At 53.2% G+C, this 20719-nt stretch overlaps 1 protein-coding gene across 1 annotated transcript in view; it reads left to right on the top strand.

Moving 5' to 3' along the window:
• MYH10 (myosin heavy chain 10) overlaps nt 1-15165 on the top strand; it is a 124725-nt gene extending 109560 nt beyond the window's left edge. The window contains exons 34-42 of the mRNA XM_034989584.1: nt 1348-1560; nt 2843-3004; nt 6409-6537; nt 9048-9136; nt 9852-9975; nt 10058-10266; nt 11593-11701; nt 12633-12805; nt 13631-15165. Coding sequence (XP_034845475.1) covers nt 1348-1560; nt 2843-3004; nt 6409-6537; nt 9048-9136; nt 9852-9975; nt 10058-10266; nt 11593-11701; nt 12633-12805; nt 13631-13775 — 1353 coding nt within the window. The 3' untranslated portion in view covers nt 13776-15165. The remainder of the gene's footprint in view (nt 1-1347; nt 1561-2842; nt 3005-6408; nt 6538-9047; nt 9137-9851; nt 9976-10057; nt 10267-11592; nt 11702-12632; nt 12806-13630) is intronic.
• The last annotated feature ends 5554 nt before the right edge of the window (nt 15166-20719 follow it).

The raw sequence follows: 20719 nt of genomic DNA, 5'->3' as shown, positions 1-20719 counted from the left end.
GGGCCCTCATTCACCGTCTGGAAATTTTTGCGGTCCTGTCCTTTCACCGCACACACACTCCACGAGAACTGCGATGATTTTTATGTGCCCCACGCCCCTCCCTTAGGTGCATGAGGTGTGGAGGATGGCGAGGCGAAGCCAGGCCTGGGGTCAGAAACAGGTTTGGGGCTCGGCTCTTCCCCCCAGCTTCTGTTCTCAGCAGGAGAAACCACTTGATCTCTTGAGCCCAAGTTATGTCATCTGCCCAATGGACAGGATACCTCCCCTGTTTCATGAAGCCACAACACTATGCTCTTTGAAAAGCATAGCGTCTCATTTTCATGGGATGTGGGCGCCCCGGCCCCGTCATAAAGGAGGGAAGGCCATCCTACCTTCCCGTTGGGTCTCCAACAACCCGGTGCCTAGCGGATCAGCCCCACAGGCAAGAGGTCGCCTAGAGCAGAAACGGCCATGATTACACAGTAAAATGTAGAGCAAGACTCCGGTTACTTTCATTGTTTTTTTTTTTTTAAATCAAGTGAGCTCTCCGCCCAACACGGGGCTCAAACTCAGAACCCTGAGATCAAGAGTCAGACACTCCCCCATCTGCGCCAGCCAGGCGCCCCGTTGTTTGCTCCTTCGTATTAGTCGTTCGCTAGAATCATCAACAGTCCCATTCACTCCACAGACATTGTGCCTAAGAAGCAGCAGACGCTGCGGAGACGCCAGGGCCTCCCGCCCTACCTCCTCCTGCCCCCGTGAGCCCCAGAGGGGAGGCAGAGCGCCTGCACCTGAAGGGTGTCCCGGGGGGTGGAGGCACCTGGCCCAGAGAACTAGGTAGATGTTTGCGATGGGGATCTTTGTCCAGAGGAAGGCCAGGCCTCTGTTTCCCCGCACCCTGCTTCCCTGACCTAACTCGCCTTACTATTTGGAATTTCCACGTGCGTTTTTGGCCCCAGCCACCTTCCCCACGGTAGGACGGGATGTCCTGAGTGCCTTGTACGCACAGACGGCCGGCAGATGGCCAGTCAGCAGCCCAGTTCCTCTGACACCGCGCTCGTTCCGTTGTTCTTTGGCTCGTAAAGTTCGCTCCGCTTCAAGGTCATCGGCAAACAACTTAGTGGTTATGGGGCGCGTGTCGATCAGGAGCTCCGAACTGTCCCCTAAGTGGCATCCTCCAAAATGAGGAGTGGCACAGGCCGTAGCAGGAGAGGGAAGGATGTGTGTGACATGGGGAGGAAGCCGGCCCGGAAGGGACCAGAGTGGCCTTCGAGCCACGTGGGGGCCTCTGACGGAAGACACAGACGGCCGTCCCCGTCTGCGCCTCTGCCAGGGGTCATCTCTCCCCTACTGCTTCCTGTGCTTTAGGTGCATGAACTTGAAAAATCGAAGCGCGCCCTGGAGCAGCAGGTGGAGGAGATGAGGACCCAGCTCGAAGAGCTGGAGGATGAACTTCAGGCCACGGAGGACGCCAAGCTTCGCCTAGAGGTCAACATGCAGGCCATGAAGGCCCAGTTCGAGAGGGACTTGCAGACCAGAGACGAGCAGAACGAAGAAAAGAAGCGGCTCCTGGTGAAACAGGTAGGTCAGAGGCAGCGCAGCCTCGGGAACAGGAACCTGCTCGTTCTTGAAGTCCGGCTGTGGGTCAGTATCCTGTTCGTTCACGTCAGAACACGTTAGCAGGAGGAAAACCAACGTAGTTGAACATTGGGTCTTTAAAGTTTAGTGTACTTGTTTCTGATTTTCTATTTCCTTATTTATCAAACACCACCACTGCTGCTTACGGGCCAGGAAACTTCTCGGTAATTACATAGCCCTCAGTGGGACCTCAAGAGACAATGCAGTTAGGTTCAAGGTCGGGGAGTCTTAAACGTGTGGGTGAAGGAGAGAAGCCGCCACGGCTGACGAGGGGACTCCGCATTTCTGAAGTTCAGATCACATGCCCTCATGAAAGCACTCCTCAGAGGGAAAAAAGCCAGATGATTCTCCTTTTTTTGTTTTTGTTTTTTTAAGATTTTATTTATTTGAGAAAGAGCATGAGGGGGGGGGTTAGAGGGAGAAGCAGACTCCCCGCTGAGCAGGGAGCCCGATGCGGGGCTCTATCCCAGGACCCCAGGATCATGACCTGAGCCGAAGGCAGACATTCCACCAACTGAGCCACCTGGGTGCCCTCCTTTTTTTGGTTTTAAAAAGTTGCCAGGCACTTACGATTTGTATACTTTTCTGAATGTATGTGAGATTTCTAATTTGTAAGTTCACTTTCAAAACTAATTGTGGCTATTTTGACAATCCCTTGGAGTTGGTGGTATCAAGTCTTGGATCTGGGATAGATCTGTTTCATTATTGTCAGGCACTAGTATTTAATATATTAGCCATTTCTTGCTAGATAACCAGTGACCTCAGACTTAGTGACTCAGAATAGCACTTACATAGCTCCCAGTTTCTGTGGGTCTGGAATTCTGAATCCACGGGGCAGGTACATCGTCTGAAAGCCTGACTTGGGCCAGAGGACCCACGTCCAGGCTGGCTCCCCCCAACCCCCCCGAGCCCGGGGTCCTGGTCCGAGACCTTGGCTCCTTGCTGCGGGGCCGATCCACAGGCCCTTGAGTGTCCCTGCAAGAGATGTCTGCCGGCTTTCCGTGTGTCATCACCTTGGCTAGGAGCCCGAGGTCACGGACTCCGCCTTCCCGTGCTCCACAGTAGCCCGCGGGAATGGTGCATACAAGGCATTACCATTCAAGACCTCCCTGAACACACTTCAGCTCCAGAGAGCTGCCACAGAGTCACCGTCTGGATGCCAGGCCGCCTGTCCCTGCGAGGGGTCCCAGGGTCTGGCCGGGCCTGACCCGATGCTGTCCACCAGGTGCGGGAGTTGGAGGCGGAGCTGGAGGACGAGCGGAAGCAGCGGGCGCTGGCGGTCGCTTCCAAGAAGAAACTGGAAATAGACCTGAAGGACCTTGAAGCCCAGATCGAGGCGGCGAACAAGGCGAGGGATGAAGTGATCAAGCAGCTCCGCAAGCTTCAGGTAGGTGACCTCCGGCCCTGCGGACCCGTGAGCCACCAGGAGGCAAGCTCTGCAGCGCCCCCTGCCGGCCGGCTCAGCGCGCACACGCCGCCAGTCCCAGGCGCGCAGTGGGGTTGTGGCCCGGCGGCCGGGGATGGGTCAGCGGGCAGGAGGAGGGCACGCACGACTGTCCTGTCTGCAGGATGTGCAGGGCCCCACCCAGCACATCTTGGACGGTGCTGGCATGGTCAGCAGGTGGAGCATCCGCGGGGGGCCTCAGGCTCTTAGGGCTCAGACAGCCTCTGGTGACGCTCAGCTTAGCCTGGCGCCACCCAAGAGGACGGTGGCGTTGGCTGCAGCCGTCTGCGACCATGAGCTTTAGTCCTCTTCAGTCTCATTTAATCTGCACTTCTACTCAAATGATGTGCCAGTTGTCACTATCAACCGTGTCAAGGGGATTTCTAGAGCAACTCCCAGTAACTCCCGGTTCTTGGCAGGACATCGCGGGCCCTCTCCCATCCTAGGTAGGCACAACTCCTCCGGGGCGAAATCGGTCGATGATGACAAAAGCTTTAGAAAACGTCCATTCCTTTGACCGTGGTGATTCCACATTTCAAGAATGTGTTCTAACAAAATATAGAGATGAGGAGAAATATTCATACACAGAGATCAGAGCTGAAATGTTGTTTGCCCACCAGCCGGTTCGAGGCTGGGGATGAGGATGCAGTGATGGGGCCTGAGTCGGGAAGACAAGTGTGGGCAGCTTCGCTCTCGGCCACACACGTGTGTAGATGTTGGTGTATTGACAGGTAGATGACGTACTTAGGAAAAGGTTAAAAGGAAAAGTCAACTCTGCAGGATAGGTTTAGGAGGAATTTATTTGCTTCCTTATACTTTTTTAAAAAGCTAAGTACAAAGCTTTTATTTTGTGGAGTTAATTACAAAGGTCATGAAGCACGTTGTAGAGAACATACATGACATGGATTTTATTTATGTACCAGCTTTAGGGAGAAATAATTCACAGGCCATACAACTTACCTAAAAGTGTTTTTTAGTATATTCACAGGGTTGTACAGACATCACCGCTAAGTTTGGACATTTTGGTTCCCTCTAGAAGAAAGACACACCTGTTACTTGTCACTCCACTCTATCCACCGCGTCCAGTGCTAATCCCCCACAAATCTTTCTGTGTCTGGAGATTTTGCCTCTGCTGGACAGTCACATAAATGGAATCATAACCTCTGTGGCTTTGCGACTGGCTTCTCCCCCTTACCGTGTTTTCAAGGTTCCTCCGTGCCACAGCATGAATTAGTAGTTTTCAGCTACTGTGAATCATGCTGCTGTGAACGTTCACGACCATCTGTGTGGACGTGTGCTTTTAATTCTTAGGTATACGCGTGTCTACGGGTGGAAGTGCTAGGTTCTATGGTAATTCTGGGTAATTTTGAGGAACTGCCAAACCTTTCCAGAGACCGTCCCATTTTGCATTCCCACCAGCTACATATGAGTCCAGTTCCTCTGCATTCTCACCACTATTTGCTAGTACCCATCTTTTATAGTGATCCCAGTGGGTGTGAGGTGGTATTTCACTGTAGTTTTGAATTGCATTTCCCTAATGACTGATCATGAACATCTTTTCATGTATTTATTGGCCATTATCTTATCTGGGAAACCGCTCTTTCAGTCCTCGGCTCATCTTTTTAACTGAGTTATCTCTAATAACGGAGTTGTGACATTTCTCTGTGTATTCGGGATTCTTCTTGTGAGAGAGAGGATTTCCAAATATTTTCTTCCGTTCTCTAGTCTGGTCCGTTCACTCGCTCGATGGTATTGTGTACCGTACAAATTGTTTAGTTTTGATGGAGTCCAGCTTATTTCCTCTTTTGTTTCTTGTGCTTTTGTTATCAGATCTGTGTGAACTATTGCCTAATCCAAGATCCTATGTTTCCTCCTAAGAATTTTATACTTTTGGATTTTTTTTTAAGTCTATTGAGTTAAACTTTGTGGTATGTGTACAAACCCAACCTCATTCTTTTAGATACGGATATCTAGTTGTCCCAGCGCCATCTGTGCAGAAGACTGTTCTTTCCCCCATTGAATTGTCTGGGCACTCCTGTCAAAAATTAACTGACCGTAGATTTATGTGTTTATTTCTGGACTCCGTTCTGTGCCATCGATCTATATGCCTTTCCTTACGCCAGCATCACATAGTCTTGATTGCTGTGGCTCTTGTAAGTTTTGAAATTGGGAAAGGTGACATCTCTAGCTTTATTCTTTTTCGAGATCATTTAGCGTTCCTTACAATTCCACACGAATTTTAGGATCAGTTTGTCAGTTTCTGTAATGAGGGGGAGGGGGAGCCAGCTTGGATTTTGGTAATGTGCCGACTTACATGCATCAGTTTGGAGAGGACCACCATCCTAACAGTATTGTCTTCCAGTGCATGAACCTGACAGTCTTTCTATTTATTTAGCAATTCTTTTTTCAGTGATGTTTTATTTTATAGTTTTGATGTTCAAGTCATATACTTGAACTTAAGCTAAATTTATACCTAAATATTTTGTTTTTTGATGCTTATAAAAATTGCTTTCGTCATTTTTGGAATGTTTATACTGTATGGAAATAGAACTGATTTATGTATATTTATATATATTGATTTTGTATCTTATAACCTTGCTGTACTCATTTATTCTTAAGGTGGATTCCTTAAGATGTTTAGTATATCAGATCATATTATCAGCAGAGCAAGCTGGTTATTTTTGCCTTTTTAAAGCCTTTCTAATCTGGATATCTTTTTGTTGTTGTTGCTCTTGTCTTGGTGTAATTGCTTTGACTAGAATCTCCATGACAGTATTAAACAGAGGTGGCAAAGTCAGACATTCCTGCTTTGTCGCTGCTCTTAGGGGAAAGCATTCAATCTTTTGGCCACTAAGTGGGATATCAGCTATTGGTTTTCACGGCTGCCATTTATCCGAGTTGAGGGAGTCTCCTTCTGTTCATTTTTTTAAATGCTTTTATAATGAAAGGGTGTTAGATTTTGTCCAGTGCTTCTTACCTGTACTTAGATGATCCTGCAGCTGTATTAATTCATTTTGGAGTTTCAAATTAGCCTCGCATTCCTCAGATAAATCCCACCTGGGTGTTGGGATATAATGGTGTATAAATACACACAGTGTATAATTCTTGTTATATACTGATGGATTCAGTTTGCCACTATGTTCGTACTTTGTCGCTGGATTTGTTGAGGATTTTTGCATCTATGTTCATAGATGGGATATTGTTCTAAATGTTTTCATGTGATACCTTTGTCGTTTCCACATATTTTTATATTTTCAATGGCTGGATATTACTTTTATGATCTGGAAAAAATACATGTTTAAAAACTAATAATGAAAACCACTCTAAAACCTTCTTCCTAATCTTAGGCTCAGATGAAGGATTACCAACGTGAATTAGAAGAAGCTCGTGCATCCCGGGATGAAATTTTTGCTCAATCCAAAGAGAGTGAGAAGAAACTGAAGAGTTTAGAAGCAGAAATCCTTCAATTGCAGGAGGTTTGTTAATATTTACTCATCCATTTGTTCAAAAAATGTTTGCCCCTGAAATTTCTCCAAGATCAAAGAATTATCTTACTGTCTTGGTAGCCTAGTATAATTTCACGACCCGTTTTAATAAAGTACTGGACCATCTTACTGGCTCAGTGCAGCAAACAGAGCGGTCACATTGTGGTACTGCTTATATATATATATATATATATATATATATTCCTCTATCTGGCCAAAGGCCAAGGGGCAGCTTAGTAATTTTCCAGGCGACTTTCCAGGCCTCGTTCCATGTGTAAGAAAAGGCAGTAGAGTTTAATGTTGGTAAGCATCAGGATCATTTAATCTTACTGCTGTAAGATTTCCTTGTTTTACACAGAAGCCCCATTCATGTGATACTTACAAGAGGAGATGTAGGTTTCATTGGGTTCCTTGGTGAATCATCTTGTGATCAATTCTTTCATTTCTCTCTTTTGTAAGTTCTCAGGAAGAGGGCCTGACGAGGGGTTCTATCAGTGGTAGGCACACCTGAATACATACATTTATTTTAACACTTTATTGAGGTAAAACTGCCAAAGAACTGCACATATTCAGTGTGTACACATTTCTGCTTATATAAATGATCAAAATTTATACCAACCTATAAGAGCAACTTAAGCTGAAATGTTATTACCAGTTAATATAAAAAGAAACTCCCAATACCACCACCTAGAAATGCTGGCCCTAGAAATGCTGGCTTCAGTGTTAACAAAGACGACTATAAATGTGGGGTAGAGCTTGCAAGAAAGGAAGGGAATGCCTTCGGTGTCAGGATGGAGAAGGAACCAAAGACCAGCAGAGTAACGCTGAGCAGACCCTGAGCTTCCTCCGAAGGGCAGCTTGTGGTGTGGGTCCTTCTTTGTTTTCTATCTCATTGACTTCTTTTGCTCCTGTCTTCATTCCCTTTGGATTTTTTTTCTGACTTCTTGAGTTGCACACTCATTAATTTTCAGGCTTTTCTCTTGTCTGATTCTGCTCCTAGAACACTGTAAATTGCCCTCAAAGTCCTGTGTTCACTGTATCCTGCAAAATCTGGGCTCTCGTTGCCATTTAAATTCTAAATTTTTTTTTTAAAGATTTAGAGAGCACGAGGGGGAAGGGGGCAGAGGGCGAGAATCTTAAGCAGACTCTCAGCTGAGCGCAGAGCCCGACACAATGAGAGCCACTCAATGGACAGGAGCCCCTAGTTCTTAATTTTTCTAATTTTGATGATGGTTTCTTCTTTATTTCATGAATAATTTAAAAATGTGCTTTAAGTTCCCAAATGTGTGTCGTTGATTTGTTATATTGCATCGTGGCTAGGAATACTGAGAGCAGAGCTGCTTCAGGGCCTACAATGTGGTCAGTCTTTAAAAAATTCTCCATGTGTGCTTAGAAGAACATGTGCCCGTTCCTCAGTGAGGTAGCTGTTGAAGACCCGTGGGGTTCACCATGCAGCTGACAGGGTTACACCCAAAGGTGATGGGGCTCTGGGAGCCAGGCCCCCCGGGGCACGACCCACGCAGCCCTGCACCCTCCCAGCCTTGTGAGAAAGTGGTTATTTCAGGCCTTCAGACAAGGGGCCTTTGCATTAGGGGAAAAGAGACCCCCACTCCCCGAAAGGAGCACTGCCCTTCCCTCCATCTCTCTCTTTCCTCCCCTCAGACCCCTTTGTTCTTAGGCTTGCAAGCCCCGGGCTCCTCCCCTTTCTCCCGTGGGTCCCCCAGCCTGTGTTCAGCACACCCAGCCAGTGGACAGGAAGGGCCCCTGGCTGGGGCAGGACGATGGGGCACCAGAGGCCAGATGGTAGGGCCGATGCTGCCACGTGCTCGTGCACCAGAGGCCCTTGGGTCCGGCCCAGAGCATTCCTCGCTCGCACCTGGGCTCGCTCTGTCCCGTGGGGGGGCGTTGTGTGTGCTGGAACCCCGGCCTTTGGCCTGCATCCTGTGCTCTAATAACGTGCGAGGTAAACACACGAGCCGAGCACACGGGTGAACTCCTTTGTGTGCAGCCCTGTTGAATCACCGGCATCTCTTGAAGGGCCAGCCGGACCGGGAGGAGTGAGAGCCCGGTTTTCTGCTGCCGACCAGCCACAGGACTTGGCAAGTCCCTTCCTCCTTACTGAGGGCAGAGGTGCAGCGCTCATACGCAGACTGTCCTCTCCGTCTTTACCCACGCGGGGTAAGAAGGGCGCCCCGGCTGCTTCCTGTGGCAAGTCCTCCTTCCAAAGAAACGTGTGGAAAAGCTGCCACGAGGCGGTTCTTCCTGCAGAGGACTGGCCGGCCCGGAGCTGTCCCCTTGCCCTGCGCAGTCTCCAGTCACCGAGAAAGAGGCCCGAGGGCTCACGCCCCCTGCTGCTCCCCCCCACGCGCTGCACACCTGCTGTGTTTCCTGGGGCCTGATGCTCCTGGTCACACTATGGGACACACGAGGCGGCTGCAGCCGGCACGACAGTCCAGTTTCACCTGTGAGGAAATGGTTAATCCCAGTCTAATCTCCCTTAGGAACTGGCCTCGTCCGAGCGATCGCGCCGTCATGCTGAGCAGGAGAGAGACGAGCTGGCGGACGAGATTGCTAATAGCGCCTCTGGCAAGTGAGTCTCCCGACCGTGCGGGGGGGGGGGGGGGGGGGGGGGGGGGCTAGAGACCAGCGGCAGCCCCACCTGTCCTCCGGGCACCCGTGGGCCGTCCCCCTTGGGGCTCGCCCACCGCCCCGGGGAGGCAGGGCTGTCCGGCATCTGGAAGTCAGGAGCTGATCTGCTCATCTGGGAAGATGAGCCCAAGACAGACGCTGGGCCTCCGGCCGGCAGCAAACCACAGCTCCCCGCATCAGTCAGTCCCACGCTAGGTGTGAAGGAAGGGCGTCTGGAACGCCCCCCATTTCCGCAGACGGCCCGCAGCCTGGCCATGCTGGTCTTGACTTTGAGATTCCTTCGGTCGGGCAGGCAGATCCCTTAAGACCTTTCTCTGCCTTTTTCGTGAAGTCCCGCCTTCTTCCAGTGAAGGTGCCTTCTGCACCTTTGTGGCAGGTCCTGGCAGACTTGGCACTGTCGGACGGGGTGCTGGGAAGGCCGGGCCGGGGTCATCTTGCCTTTTCGGAAGGGGACCCTGGCTGCTGGGGCCCGCGGGAAGGTGACCACAGCAGCCGGCCAGAAGGGGCGGGGGCGGAGGGTAATGGGCAGGCCTCGCTGCTGGCCAGGGGGATGGGGGATGGGACAGCCAGCCGTCAAGGACGCTGCTGGGGGGAGGGGGGCGCGCAGACCCCTTGCCAAGCGGTCTCCCCCCCCACCCTTTCCCTCCCCCGCCCAGGTCTGCGCTGCTGGACGAGAAGCGGCGTCTGGAGGCGCGGATCGCGCAGCTGGAGGAGGAGCTGGAGGAGGAGCAGAGCAACATGGAACTGCTCAACGACCGCTTCCGCAAGACCACGCTGCAGGTGGCGCGCGCGGCGGCCGGGCGCTGGGAGGGGCCGCACCGCGCCCCGGGCCCGAGCCGCTCACCCCGGCTGTCCTCCGCAGGTGGACACGCTGAACGCCGAGCTGGCGGCCGAGCGCAGTGCCGCCCAGAAGAGCGACAACGCGCGCCAGCAGCTGGAGCGGCAGAACAAGGAGCTGAAGGCCAAGCTGCAGGAGCTGGAGGGCGCCGTCAAGTCCAAGTTCAAGGCCACCATCTCGGCCCTGGAAGCCAAGATTGGGCAGCTGGAGGAGCAGCTTGAGCAGGAAGCCAAGTAAGAGGGCTTTGCCACCACAGACCCAAACTTCCTGTGCCGGAGAGTCCCGTGGCGGCTCCCGTGGCTCGGGCGTGGGAGACAGACGTTGTGTGAGCCCCCGGGGACGGCTGGGCTCGGCTGGGGGCGAATCCTCCTGTCCCCTGATTTCCCAGGAGCCCTAGGCCGCCTCTCCCCGCCGCGAGTAGATGTCCCAAGTTGCTGGCATCACGTGAAATGCTAGTTTGTTGCCAGAGAAGAGACGCCGTAGGACAAACAAGCTTTTCTGCTCCCAAAGCAAAGGGCAGCTCGACATCTGCCCGTGGGGGTGCAGCCAACGGTCCTGATGCTGGAGACACGGACTGCCCGGGCTAGCACAGACCTTCACGTTCGCCCTCCTGACGGGGAGCCTGGGGCCCAGACACGTGGGCCCATGCTCAGAGCCCAGCATACCCCCCCCACCCAGCTTCCCCCCACTTCCCACTCTTCAGACTGCGCCGCACTCAAAGAAAAGGGCTTGTTCACCCTGGGCTGTAATTACCATGACTTGCCCTTTTCAGCGAATTCTGCCCGTTTTTGCATAACATTTGAGAAGGAACAAAAGGACATTTTCTGTTCTCAATGGAGCTCAGTTCCTTCTCCTGTGTGGGCCTGTCTGGAAGCCCGGTGACTTGCTTGGCTTTCCCCGAAGGGGGAGTGTGGGATTTTTCTTGTCTGTTCCACTGGTAACTGCGACAGCCCCCAGCATCTGGGTAGGTAGTCAGTAAATTTTACATTGAAGAGTCACTTAGTAAATTAGGTCTTGTTTTGTTTTCCAGGCTAAATAGGTAATCAGAGTAACCAGCTAAGGTTTTTGTCCTCAAAAAGTTTGAACTCAATATACAGGGCAAGTAGCTTAAAGAAGAAAAAAAAAATTTTTTTCTTTTTTTTGAGAGAGTGCACAAGCTGGGTGTGGAGGGGCAGAGGGAGAAGCGGCTTCACGCAGAGCAGGGAGCCCGATGTGGGGCTTGATCCCAGGACCCTGGGATCATGACCTGAGCAGCTGCTTAACTGAGCCACCCAGGTGCCCCTGGGGCAGGTAGCTTTGAGCTTCAGAAGTTCACTAAAGTGATCGCTATCTGTGTGTGAAGGAATAATGAATGCACTTTTTCTACCTATCAGCATTGGGATACATTACAGGTAATGCATATTTTAATCAGAAGGGGAAAGTTCCTAGGCCATATTAATTCTATTGCTCTGGTCAGAGAGATCTTGGAAGGCACTCCAGCAATTGCCCTCTTCCAGAGAAAAAGGACTTAAAAAATCCTTTCCGAGTTGCACAAACTAACGCGTTGGTCATTTTACTAGGGAACGAGCAGCCGCCAACAAACTCGTCCGTCGCACCGAGAAGAAGCTGAAAGAGATCTTCATGCAGGTTGAAGATGAACGTCGACACGCAGATCAGTATAAAGAACAGGTAAGGGGAGAAAACCAAGCAGGACGACCAAGCATGCCGCCCGTGAAATGCTTCACTTAGCGAGAACACTGGGGCAAAATGAGCCCGGGGTTACCGTCTGACCAGCGAGATTAAAAAAAATGCTATTTGAAACGTTCATTCTCGTGTTCCAACAACCATGGGCTGTTCCTCGCCCACATCAGACACTGGGGTGCTGGGGACACAGGTGATTTCAGACGCCGCCTCCGCCCCTCAGAGCTCTCCCAGGGCCGCATTGCTTGCTGCCCTGGGGGGCCGTGCTCTCGTTCCGTCTCCCCCCATCACTCTGCTGCGCTGCATACGCTGGGACGGAAGGTGGACGGGGTGGAGAATGCCCAGGCCTGGGCCCCGGACCCTTCCCTTTTCTCTCCTGGCCCCGGTCAGGCAGCTGGCTCCCCCTACCCCCACCGAGGGCAGTTCTGGGCGCCCGTGAGCTGGCCAGCGTCCACATCGCTGCGGTCTCGTGTCCACTCTTCCAGAGTGGCCTTGTATTTGAATCAAAGCGTAACATCCGAAACAGCCGTCCCGAATGGAGGTACAAAACCAACTGTACCATCTCCCGGGGCTGGAGACGGTCCACACGGTCAGCCCTTTTGTATTCTGCTGAACAGCCGTTCCTTTTCATAATCCCCTCGGTCACTCAGGGGAAGCTACTGAATTGTGTCGTTTCTCCTACAGAAAACGCAAGGGTGAAAATAGGATTTGAGCGTTCGGTCTTTAGCAAAGTCTGCTTTGTAGACACTGGTTTGCAGAGAAAGGCAGGCTGATCCGAAGGCCCTGGACCATCCCCCAGTCGTGGGTGCGCGCTCGCGTGGCTGCCGGGGCCCCCAGCTGTGCTCCACGCTTGGGCCGCGGCCGTGCCGAAACCGAGTCGGCCGCTTTGCTGTGACTGGGCTCGTGTCACCTCCCCCAGATGGAGAAGGCCAACGCCAGGATGAAACAGCTCAAGCGGCAGCTGGAGGAGGCGGAGGAGGAGGCCACGCGTGCCAACGCATCTCGGCGTAAGCTCCAGCGGGAACTGGACGATGCCACGGAGGCCAACGAGGGCCTGAGCCGCGAGGTCAGCACGCTGAAGAACCGGCTGAGGTGAGTGACCCCGGGGGCTGCCGTTAAGCGGCGCTGGGTCTCGGAGCCCGGGCCCAGAGCGTGGGAAAAGAGCGGCCCTTATAGGCTTAGCGTTTGGTCCGGAGGATGCGTCAGCTTCCCGTAGCTACTCGCCCTTGCTCAGAGTCGCTTCGCAGTCGTGCATTCAGGCTTCCCGACCCGTAGTAGTCCTTTGGCGGGACGGCGGAGGAACGGGCCGCTCGCTAGCGGGCTACACAGATCCACGGCCAGGCAGGTGGCTGTCCCTGTCCAGACGTCCGCAAAAAGCAGGGCAGGAGCTCCTCGCGGGCCCCAGTGCCTTCAGCCCTGCACCCACCCCCGTCCGCACACCGGGTCTGGGAGGGGAGACTAAACTGTCTGCCGGGAGCAGGTTAGCAGGGGCATCGGCGAAGGGCGGCCCGCTGGCCACACTGCATGTGCCCTTTCTGTACGGGGAGCTACAGGCCCGTTTTACGTTTATAAAGGGTTGTTAAAGAGCCACACCGGGGATGTGCGACAGAGACCGTATGTGGCCCACAGAGCCCCCCCTAAGGACTAGCTGCCCCTCCGTCCAGCTCCCTGCCCATTCCTGTGGCAACAGCCCTCTGAGAGCCTCGGGCTCGGGGTCCGCTGGGTGCCGGCCAGGCAGGGCTGGAGGACAGGGGGACAAAGCACAGAGCCTCTCCGGATCGTGCCCACCCCCGCACCCCCGCCGTGCCCTGCGAAAGGGGTACGAGGGTGGAGGCCTCAGGCGGCTGAATAGCTGGAGCGCCGCGCGTTCCCGGCTTCACCCCTGCGCGTCGGCTCTCCCTGCTCCCTTCTCCCCAGGCGAGGCGGCCCCATCAGCTTCTCGTCCAGCCGGTCTGGCCGCCGCCAACTGCACATTGAGGGGGCCTCCTTGGAGCTGTCTGACGACGACACGGAGAGCAAGACCAGCGACGTCAACGAGACGCAGCCGCCCCCAGCCGAGTAGAGCCCCGGGAAGCCCGTGGAGGCGATACAGTGGGACGCGCAGGACACCTCCCCACCCCCCACCCCCCGGCCCCACGTCTGGGAAGTCGGCCCGCGCTGGGATTCCTTACTGAGAGATCAACCGTGTCTTAAGGCTTTCCGGCCGCCCATACTGTATCCCGCTTCTCAGTCAAGTACAACCGCTTCCCCTTTTTCTATATATACACACACGAGACCCACGCCTACTACACAGAGTCTCCTCATTGCATCTCCTTTGCGTATATTCACCGAGAGACCATTTTCTGATTCACGGTAAGAAGAGAACCATTTCTCAGACCCGTGGCCAGTGGCTGGGTTACTGCGGTGGCCGCTCCGTCGCTCTGCATGCTCTCTCTGCAGACAGGTCACCCCGTTCTGCGTTCGTGTGGCCCCCGCCGCCTCAGCCACACCGAGTCTCTTCGAACATTGTGGAACCTCGACTGCACTTGTATCTCCCCGTATTTCCTCCGAGAACGATCAACACTCTTTCAGTGAGCAAACTGTGAACGGGGCTGTGGCAAGATGAGGAGGGGTGGGCGGCACCGGAGGGAAGCCGTGTCCCTTTGGGGTCGCCCTGCCCCTCTCCCTTGAGCTGGTGGTGTCCTCGGCCAGGGCCGGCCTGTGCACAGAAGGGACGGCGGCCCCATGAGGCCACCGCCGTCCCGCGGGCCCCGCGCCCTCTGGCTTGGCTGACCCTCGGGGGGGTCCACAGGGAGCCCTCTGTCTCCAGCCAAGCTCGCACGCTGACCTTGCAAATTCAGCCACCGCTTTGAGCCCAAAATGGCAATCTCGGTTTTGTGTCCCAGACTTATTCCAAGGTGGTCCGGGAGGCTGACGGAGCCCCCGGAACCGACGTCATCTGCCTGAATGTTGACATGCCAGTGGACGTGAGTCCTTGTTCCTTTCTCCTTCCTTGCCCTTGGACAGTGTTACAGTGAACACCTAGCATTCTGTTTTCGGTTGATAGTTAAGCAAACTGACTTTACAGAAAGTGCCTTAGACACTGCAGTACTAAGAACGTTACATCTATGATCTGCCTCTGTAACAATGTAATGTATGAGTTCTGACTGTGCTTATCATGTACCTCTCTAGTCGAAGTGGTATTATAAACATTCAGTGACAACGAATCAGTGTTAATTATAAATCCTTGATCCTCGGCAACGTGCTTGAAAACACAAACCTTTTGGGTTAAAAGCTTTAACATCTGTTAGGAAGAATCTGTCATGTGGGTTTGGAATCTTTGGGTTTTCCCCCTTGATGAACTGCACTGGCTGTTGACCACCAGACACCTGACTGCAAATACCTTTTTTCTTGTATTCCCATATTTCTAGACAATGATTTTTGTAAGACAATAAATTTATTCATTATAGATATTTACGCCTGCTCTGGTTACTTGGAGGAAAAAGCACCCGTTGAGAATAAACAGACCTCAATAAACAAGAATAATCACGTGAACATGGAATCTGTCTTCTCACCTTCTGTTCTCGATGTTCCCACCTGTGGTCTGGTTGGAGGCTGGGAAGCCCCCAGACCGAAAATGCGGCCAGCCAGGCCCACGGTTTTGGAGGGCGCTGTGCTCCCAGAAACCGGCAGCTGCCGGGCTAGCTCTCTGGGTGGTCTTGGCTCTGAGTCCCGCTCTCGCGCTGGCCTCAGTGTGTAGATGGGGCGGGGGGGTGGGGCGGGGCGGGGAGATAGGCTGGAACGAACACTGGGAAAATACACAATCCCATAGAGAATGTGGATTGATACATATATATATCATATATATATATATATATATATATATATACATATACATATATATATATATACACACACACATATATTCCATGATATTCTCAGGCCAGGCTGCTTCTGCCTGGCCATGGTGGGGACGTGAAAAAAAAAAGTACAGGATCGCGTTTCACATGGCCTCACCCTGGCATTCAGCAAGTTACCCAGGGATCTGGAATTCAGAAGCTTTTCTCAGAAAAGAATTCCTCCCCGTTGGCTCGTTTCACTGGTGTGACCATCCACATGGCTTCCCGACAGCTCAAGTGTCCTAGGCCAGCCTCGTTGGGAGAAACCTAAGCTACGTGGGCTGCTCACAGTTCCAGATTCCACAAAGACGCTGACCAGAAGGAACCTTCCTTCAACTCGACAAACCACTGCTTTGTCGTCCAAGGACGGCAGGTCATGAACCCTCGGCCGGGCACTGACAGCTGAGATCAAGTGGAGACACGGCGACGCTGCGCTGGGGTTTTCCCCCCGCGGCCCACACCACGCACCCTGTCCGCCCTGCCACGTCACAGGCGCTTTCCTGCCGAACGCAGACGTCCCGGGGGTGATTTTCATTTGCTTTAGTGGGAATAATGCACATTCGTAGCCAGGCTGATTGAGGGTCTCCTTCTGAACCCCTACCATCAGAAAGATTAGAGCCCCGTCACCCATCTTCCCCATCCCTGGAAACCCCACCTTAGCCGCAGCGTCTGTGCTCTCTTGGCTCTGGGTCTCACCTGTGGCCCCTTCCTCCCGAAGCCAGTGTCGGCGGGACGCAGTTGTCCGTGTCGGGACCAGGGAAGCAGTGCTCATGGCTGTCGCGTTCCAGGAAACAACACGCCCTGTCCGGGTGGAACCTGACTACCTCCCCCAAACCAAAAGCCAAGCTGGAAGAGGCCACAGGACGGAGCCTTTAGGAACGTGGAGAGGCGGACATCTGCACGGAACGGCACGTGGTGATGTGACACTATCAGATGAGGACACAGCGGGTCTGACGGAAATGGCCCACCACACACTACCGCCCTCTAAGCATCACCCCGCACAGTTCTGGGATGCCCGTGTTCGCACAGGTGTAAAATCTCATGCATCCCACAGTCACCGTCAGAAGGGGCAACGGTGACATGGCTGTCCTCGCTGGACTCCCCTCGGTAAGGTCAAGAGCGCCCACATGAGATCCTACAGAATGAGTATCAGCACCTTAGAAGAAACTTCTGGAGCTGACAGTGGAAGACGCTTTTCGGAAATGCTGCGCCCCCAAGCACCCACCACAGCCCAGAAGACAGAGTTTGGGAAAACACAGACAACTCCGGGCCAAAACCGGTCAGAGCGTCGAATCACGGTGTGAGATTGCAGGAATCTCTCTTACGTTTTACTTTTTATTTATGGAGTGTGATAGGGAAATCTGTCTAACGTCTAAAAAAGCTCTTTCAATAAATACAAAAAGTCTCAACGATAAGCGTCTCCGTAGTTCTGACTGGCACTTTTTTTTTTTTAAAGATTTATTTATTTGAGAGAGTGAGAATGAATGAGAGAGAGAGAGTACACGAGAGGGGGCAGGGTTAGAGGGAGAAGCAGGCTCCTCACTGAGCAGGGAGCCCGATGCGGGACTCGGTCCAGGGACTCCAGGATCATGACCTGAGCTGAAGGCAGTCGCTTAACCAACTGAGCCACCCAGGCGCCCCTGGCACGTTTTTCTTAATGGTTCACAAAGGTGTGTCTTGGAAGTGCTGGGTCCGAGAGTCTCTGAAATTTGGCTTCCCTAGGCCGGTACAGGGGCAGAACCGGGAGGGGGGTGGTGGTAGGGGGGCGGGGAACCTGGCTTTTTAACTTCCTCAAGGGTGACCGCTGGTCATCCAGCAGGTCAGGGAGCCTCTGCTCTCACTACTGGCTCGAATCTCCGCACCCCTCAGCCCAGGGCTTTGGGCCAACTTGGACAACGAAAGGAAATGTTTCATTACTTCCATTTTAAAAAATAATTCGGGGGGGGGGAAATGATTTTGGGCAACTTTATAGAAAAATGTAGAGAGCCCACAAACTATCTGCATCTTTTTTTTTTTTTAATAAGGCCGTGCACCTGTGTCCACTATTTCCCACTGGCCACTTCCATTCCCGTATATTCACACGTGTCTGCACGCCTCCACCACGATGGCTCTGTGGAGAAGTCACCCTGAGCATTCCCTGGCCGTGAGACGTTTATGTTCCTGCTCTCGAGATTATTTCTTCTTACTACCATGGGCTATTTTTACCAGAAGGAGAAAGAGAAGGGTCTTCATAGCTTATCACACTGTTACGCTGACCAAAGACTCCGAGAATAATTTAGTGACCCCAGTAAGATAAAAGTGTACCTATTCCCGAAATTTTAGGTGGCAACGCAGTTTGCTTCCCCCCCTCCCCAGCTAAAGCAATCATTATATTTGGAAATAAAAACCAGTGTTTCTTAAGTCCATCATCTACTTACAGGGTGCAGTGGGGCTCTGAGCTCATTCAGACCTCTCCCACCTGACCGTTAATCCAAGCACATGCCCGGGAGGGGGGGGCGCGCTACTGCCCCGGCCTGCCTGTGAGCACCCTCCTCCCAGGCCTCCCACCTGCAAACTGCGATCCAGGCAGGGCAGGGGCGGCAGACTTGCTTCTGTCTCAGAAAACACCCCACACACAGGCAAGTTACATTTCGGTTCAGTTTGCATCTTGTTTTCCTCGGGGAAGGCTTCAGAGCTGACAGGAAACCCTAACATTAACTCCTATGGGCGCAGACGGACAGACAGACGGATGAAGCCTGGCTCCGAATCGTAAGCACACAGCACAAACCTCACATGGTCCCCCAACACCAGCACGAAAAGCTGTGTTGTTTTCAAATTTGCCTCTTTGCACTATCTTACCAAGGAAATCACGTTATTCACTCAAGATGATTGCTCTTCCTTAAAATTAAAAAAAGGGCTACTGTATTCCCATAGATCGGATCTGTGATAGTCATGGGACCAGTTTTCAGAGAAGATGCCCTAAGTCATAGGAAAATGATTTACAAAGATACCTCCTCGCTGATCCCCATTTTTATAAAGGACAGACTCCAGGAACACACCTCCTTCTGTAAGGGAAAGATAGCCTTCTCCATCCACTTCAAACTCTGGGGCAGATACAGACAGGAGAGGCGCGGTGAAGCCACAGTGAAGTAAAGCTGGAATGAGGAGAAGGCTTATCTGAGCATCTTCCTGGACCCATCCCCCTTTCTGGCCCAGCAGGCAGGGCAGATGCGGCTCCGCCCCAGGGCACCCCCCCTTCCCCGGAGGCACCAGTTTCCACCTGGGCTCCCAGGAGAGGCTAAGGGCGCCTCAGGGACAGCTGAGAGAAGCAGAGTCAAGGCTGGGAGACAAAGGTGGAGGAAGCCCGTCCCTCCTGCTACAGACGTTGTGCCAGCCCCCGCAGCTCATCATTTCCAAGGGTCTGAAACCAGCTCACCTCCTGAGGCAGGAAACAGTCAGGTTTGGAAAAATGGAGCATAAAGCAGAAAAAAAAACCCGAGCTTGTTTCCGATCCTGACTTTTCTGTGAACTCGCTGGGTGAGCTCAGGCCAGGCGCTTAAACTCTGGGCCTGCCTTCCCTTCTGTAAACTGGGGTGAGCGGGCTCTTCCTGCTCTCGGGCCCCCTGTATCCCGTCCTCCTGTCCTCCCTTGAAGACTCAACATCCCACCTCTGGCTTCTGCTCTTAACTGAGCTGAGGGAATACGAGTTCTGGCTACTCTGGGCTGAAAGGAAGCAGCACGCTGGTTCCTACCCTCATGCAGGAAAGACGTTTCGGGAGCGGGGGTGGGGAGGCAGGGGGACAAGATGGAAACACTTGGGAGGCAATAAGTGGTCCCTCAGCACCGGGAAGAAGAGCCCCTCCATGCAGGGGAGAGCACGACGGGGACCCCGCTCAGGGGAGGGTATATCCCTGAAGGTTTCAGCGAGAGCCGGGCTAACCTGGGCATCGGGCAGCCTGGGGTCAGGGGCCGGCGGGGGGAGAACCCACTCAGAGGCAGGAGGCTGACAGGCGATCGGGGGGCTGGACCGGCAAACAGCCTGTGCTGACTTTCACGCCAGGTGGCCTGATGCTCTGTGAGCAAGTACAAAGTAGCAACCTGAACCACATGATCCAAACAGGACGCTGAAAATGAGACCAGGAAGTCAACCAGCTTCCTCAGGGGCTCATATGCCAGGGGCCGCTGTAGCCATAAAAACCCCCCCAAACCTGTGGGGTCCCCTCCCGAAGGAGACCGGGAGTAAGCCTGCAGCATGCCACTGCCCTTGCAGGGACCTGGCCCGCGCCATGCTGTCCCAGGCCCAAAGAGGTGGCGACGTCTGGTGAACGACACACGGGCTCCTGCAGCCAGGGCCCCTGCCCCAGCCATCAGCTGATACACAGCCTCCATAAGACGATCCCAGGGGCGCTCCGCTGGGAAGGAACTGAGGAGTCATCGCGGAGCCAGGGGCAAGGATTCAGGGCCCCAGAACCCATCCTTGCTTTAACTGGAGCAGCTCTACTTCATGTTACAGATCTGAGGCTCCTGCATAAACGAGAGAGGTCTGCTGGGCACCTAAACCTCTGATCTAATCCAATCCCTCCGGGGATGGTCGGGGAAGGAAGTGGGAGTTGCTGCCCGTCAACAAAAGACGAGTTTTCTCTTCAGCTGCTCGGCCGGCCGGGCAACCGGGCCCAGCACACACACAGCCCTGCGTCTCTCGGAGCCAGCTTACGACACAACGTCGGGGAACAACTAACAGAAGATATTCCTGCCTGCGTATTAACGGACAGAAGAAAATTCTGAAAATGTATCCTCTCATTGTTTCTCATTTGCTTACAAATTTGATTCACTTTTCATTGACTTCTAGTTTTAAAACTACAAACCGTTCTCTTCGTTCATGCTCCTCATTAGGAGCAGAGTGCGGAATCTGATACACTCGTGCAGGCCCCCAGTTTGCCCGTTCCTCGCGTCCCGTCACACTGGGTCTTTGCTCCCAAACAAATGGTACCTTCTCTCACTTGCCAACACCAACCTGAGGGAGGAGGAGAGAAGCCCAGACCCAAGGAACGTCCAGTCCCAAAACACGGACACATGTCATGAAAGGCAGCACAGCTGGACAACCCGCTCCTCGATCCACAACCTGGCACTCGGCCTCCCTCAACGGCCC

The sequence above is a fragment of the Mirounga leonina genome, unplaced genomic scaffold (genome assembly GCF_011800145.1).
Source record: "Mirounga leonina isolate KUSES-001 unplaced genomic scaffold, KU_Mleo_1.0 Mir_488, whole genome shotgun sequence".
Lineage (NCBI taxonomy): Eukaryota > Metazoa > Chordata > Mammalia > Carnivora > Phocidae > Mirounga > Mirounga leonina.
The sequence above is the reverse complement of the archived record's forward strand: the minus strand, read 5'-3'. Positions and strand labels throughout refer to the sequence as shown.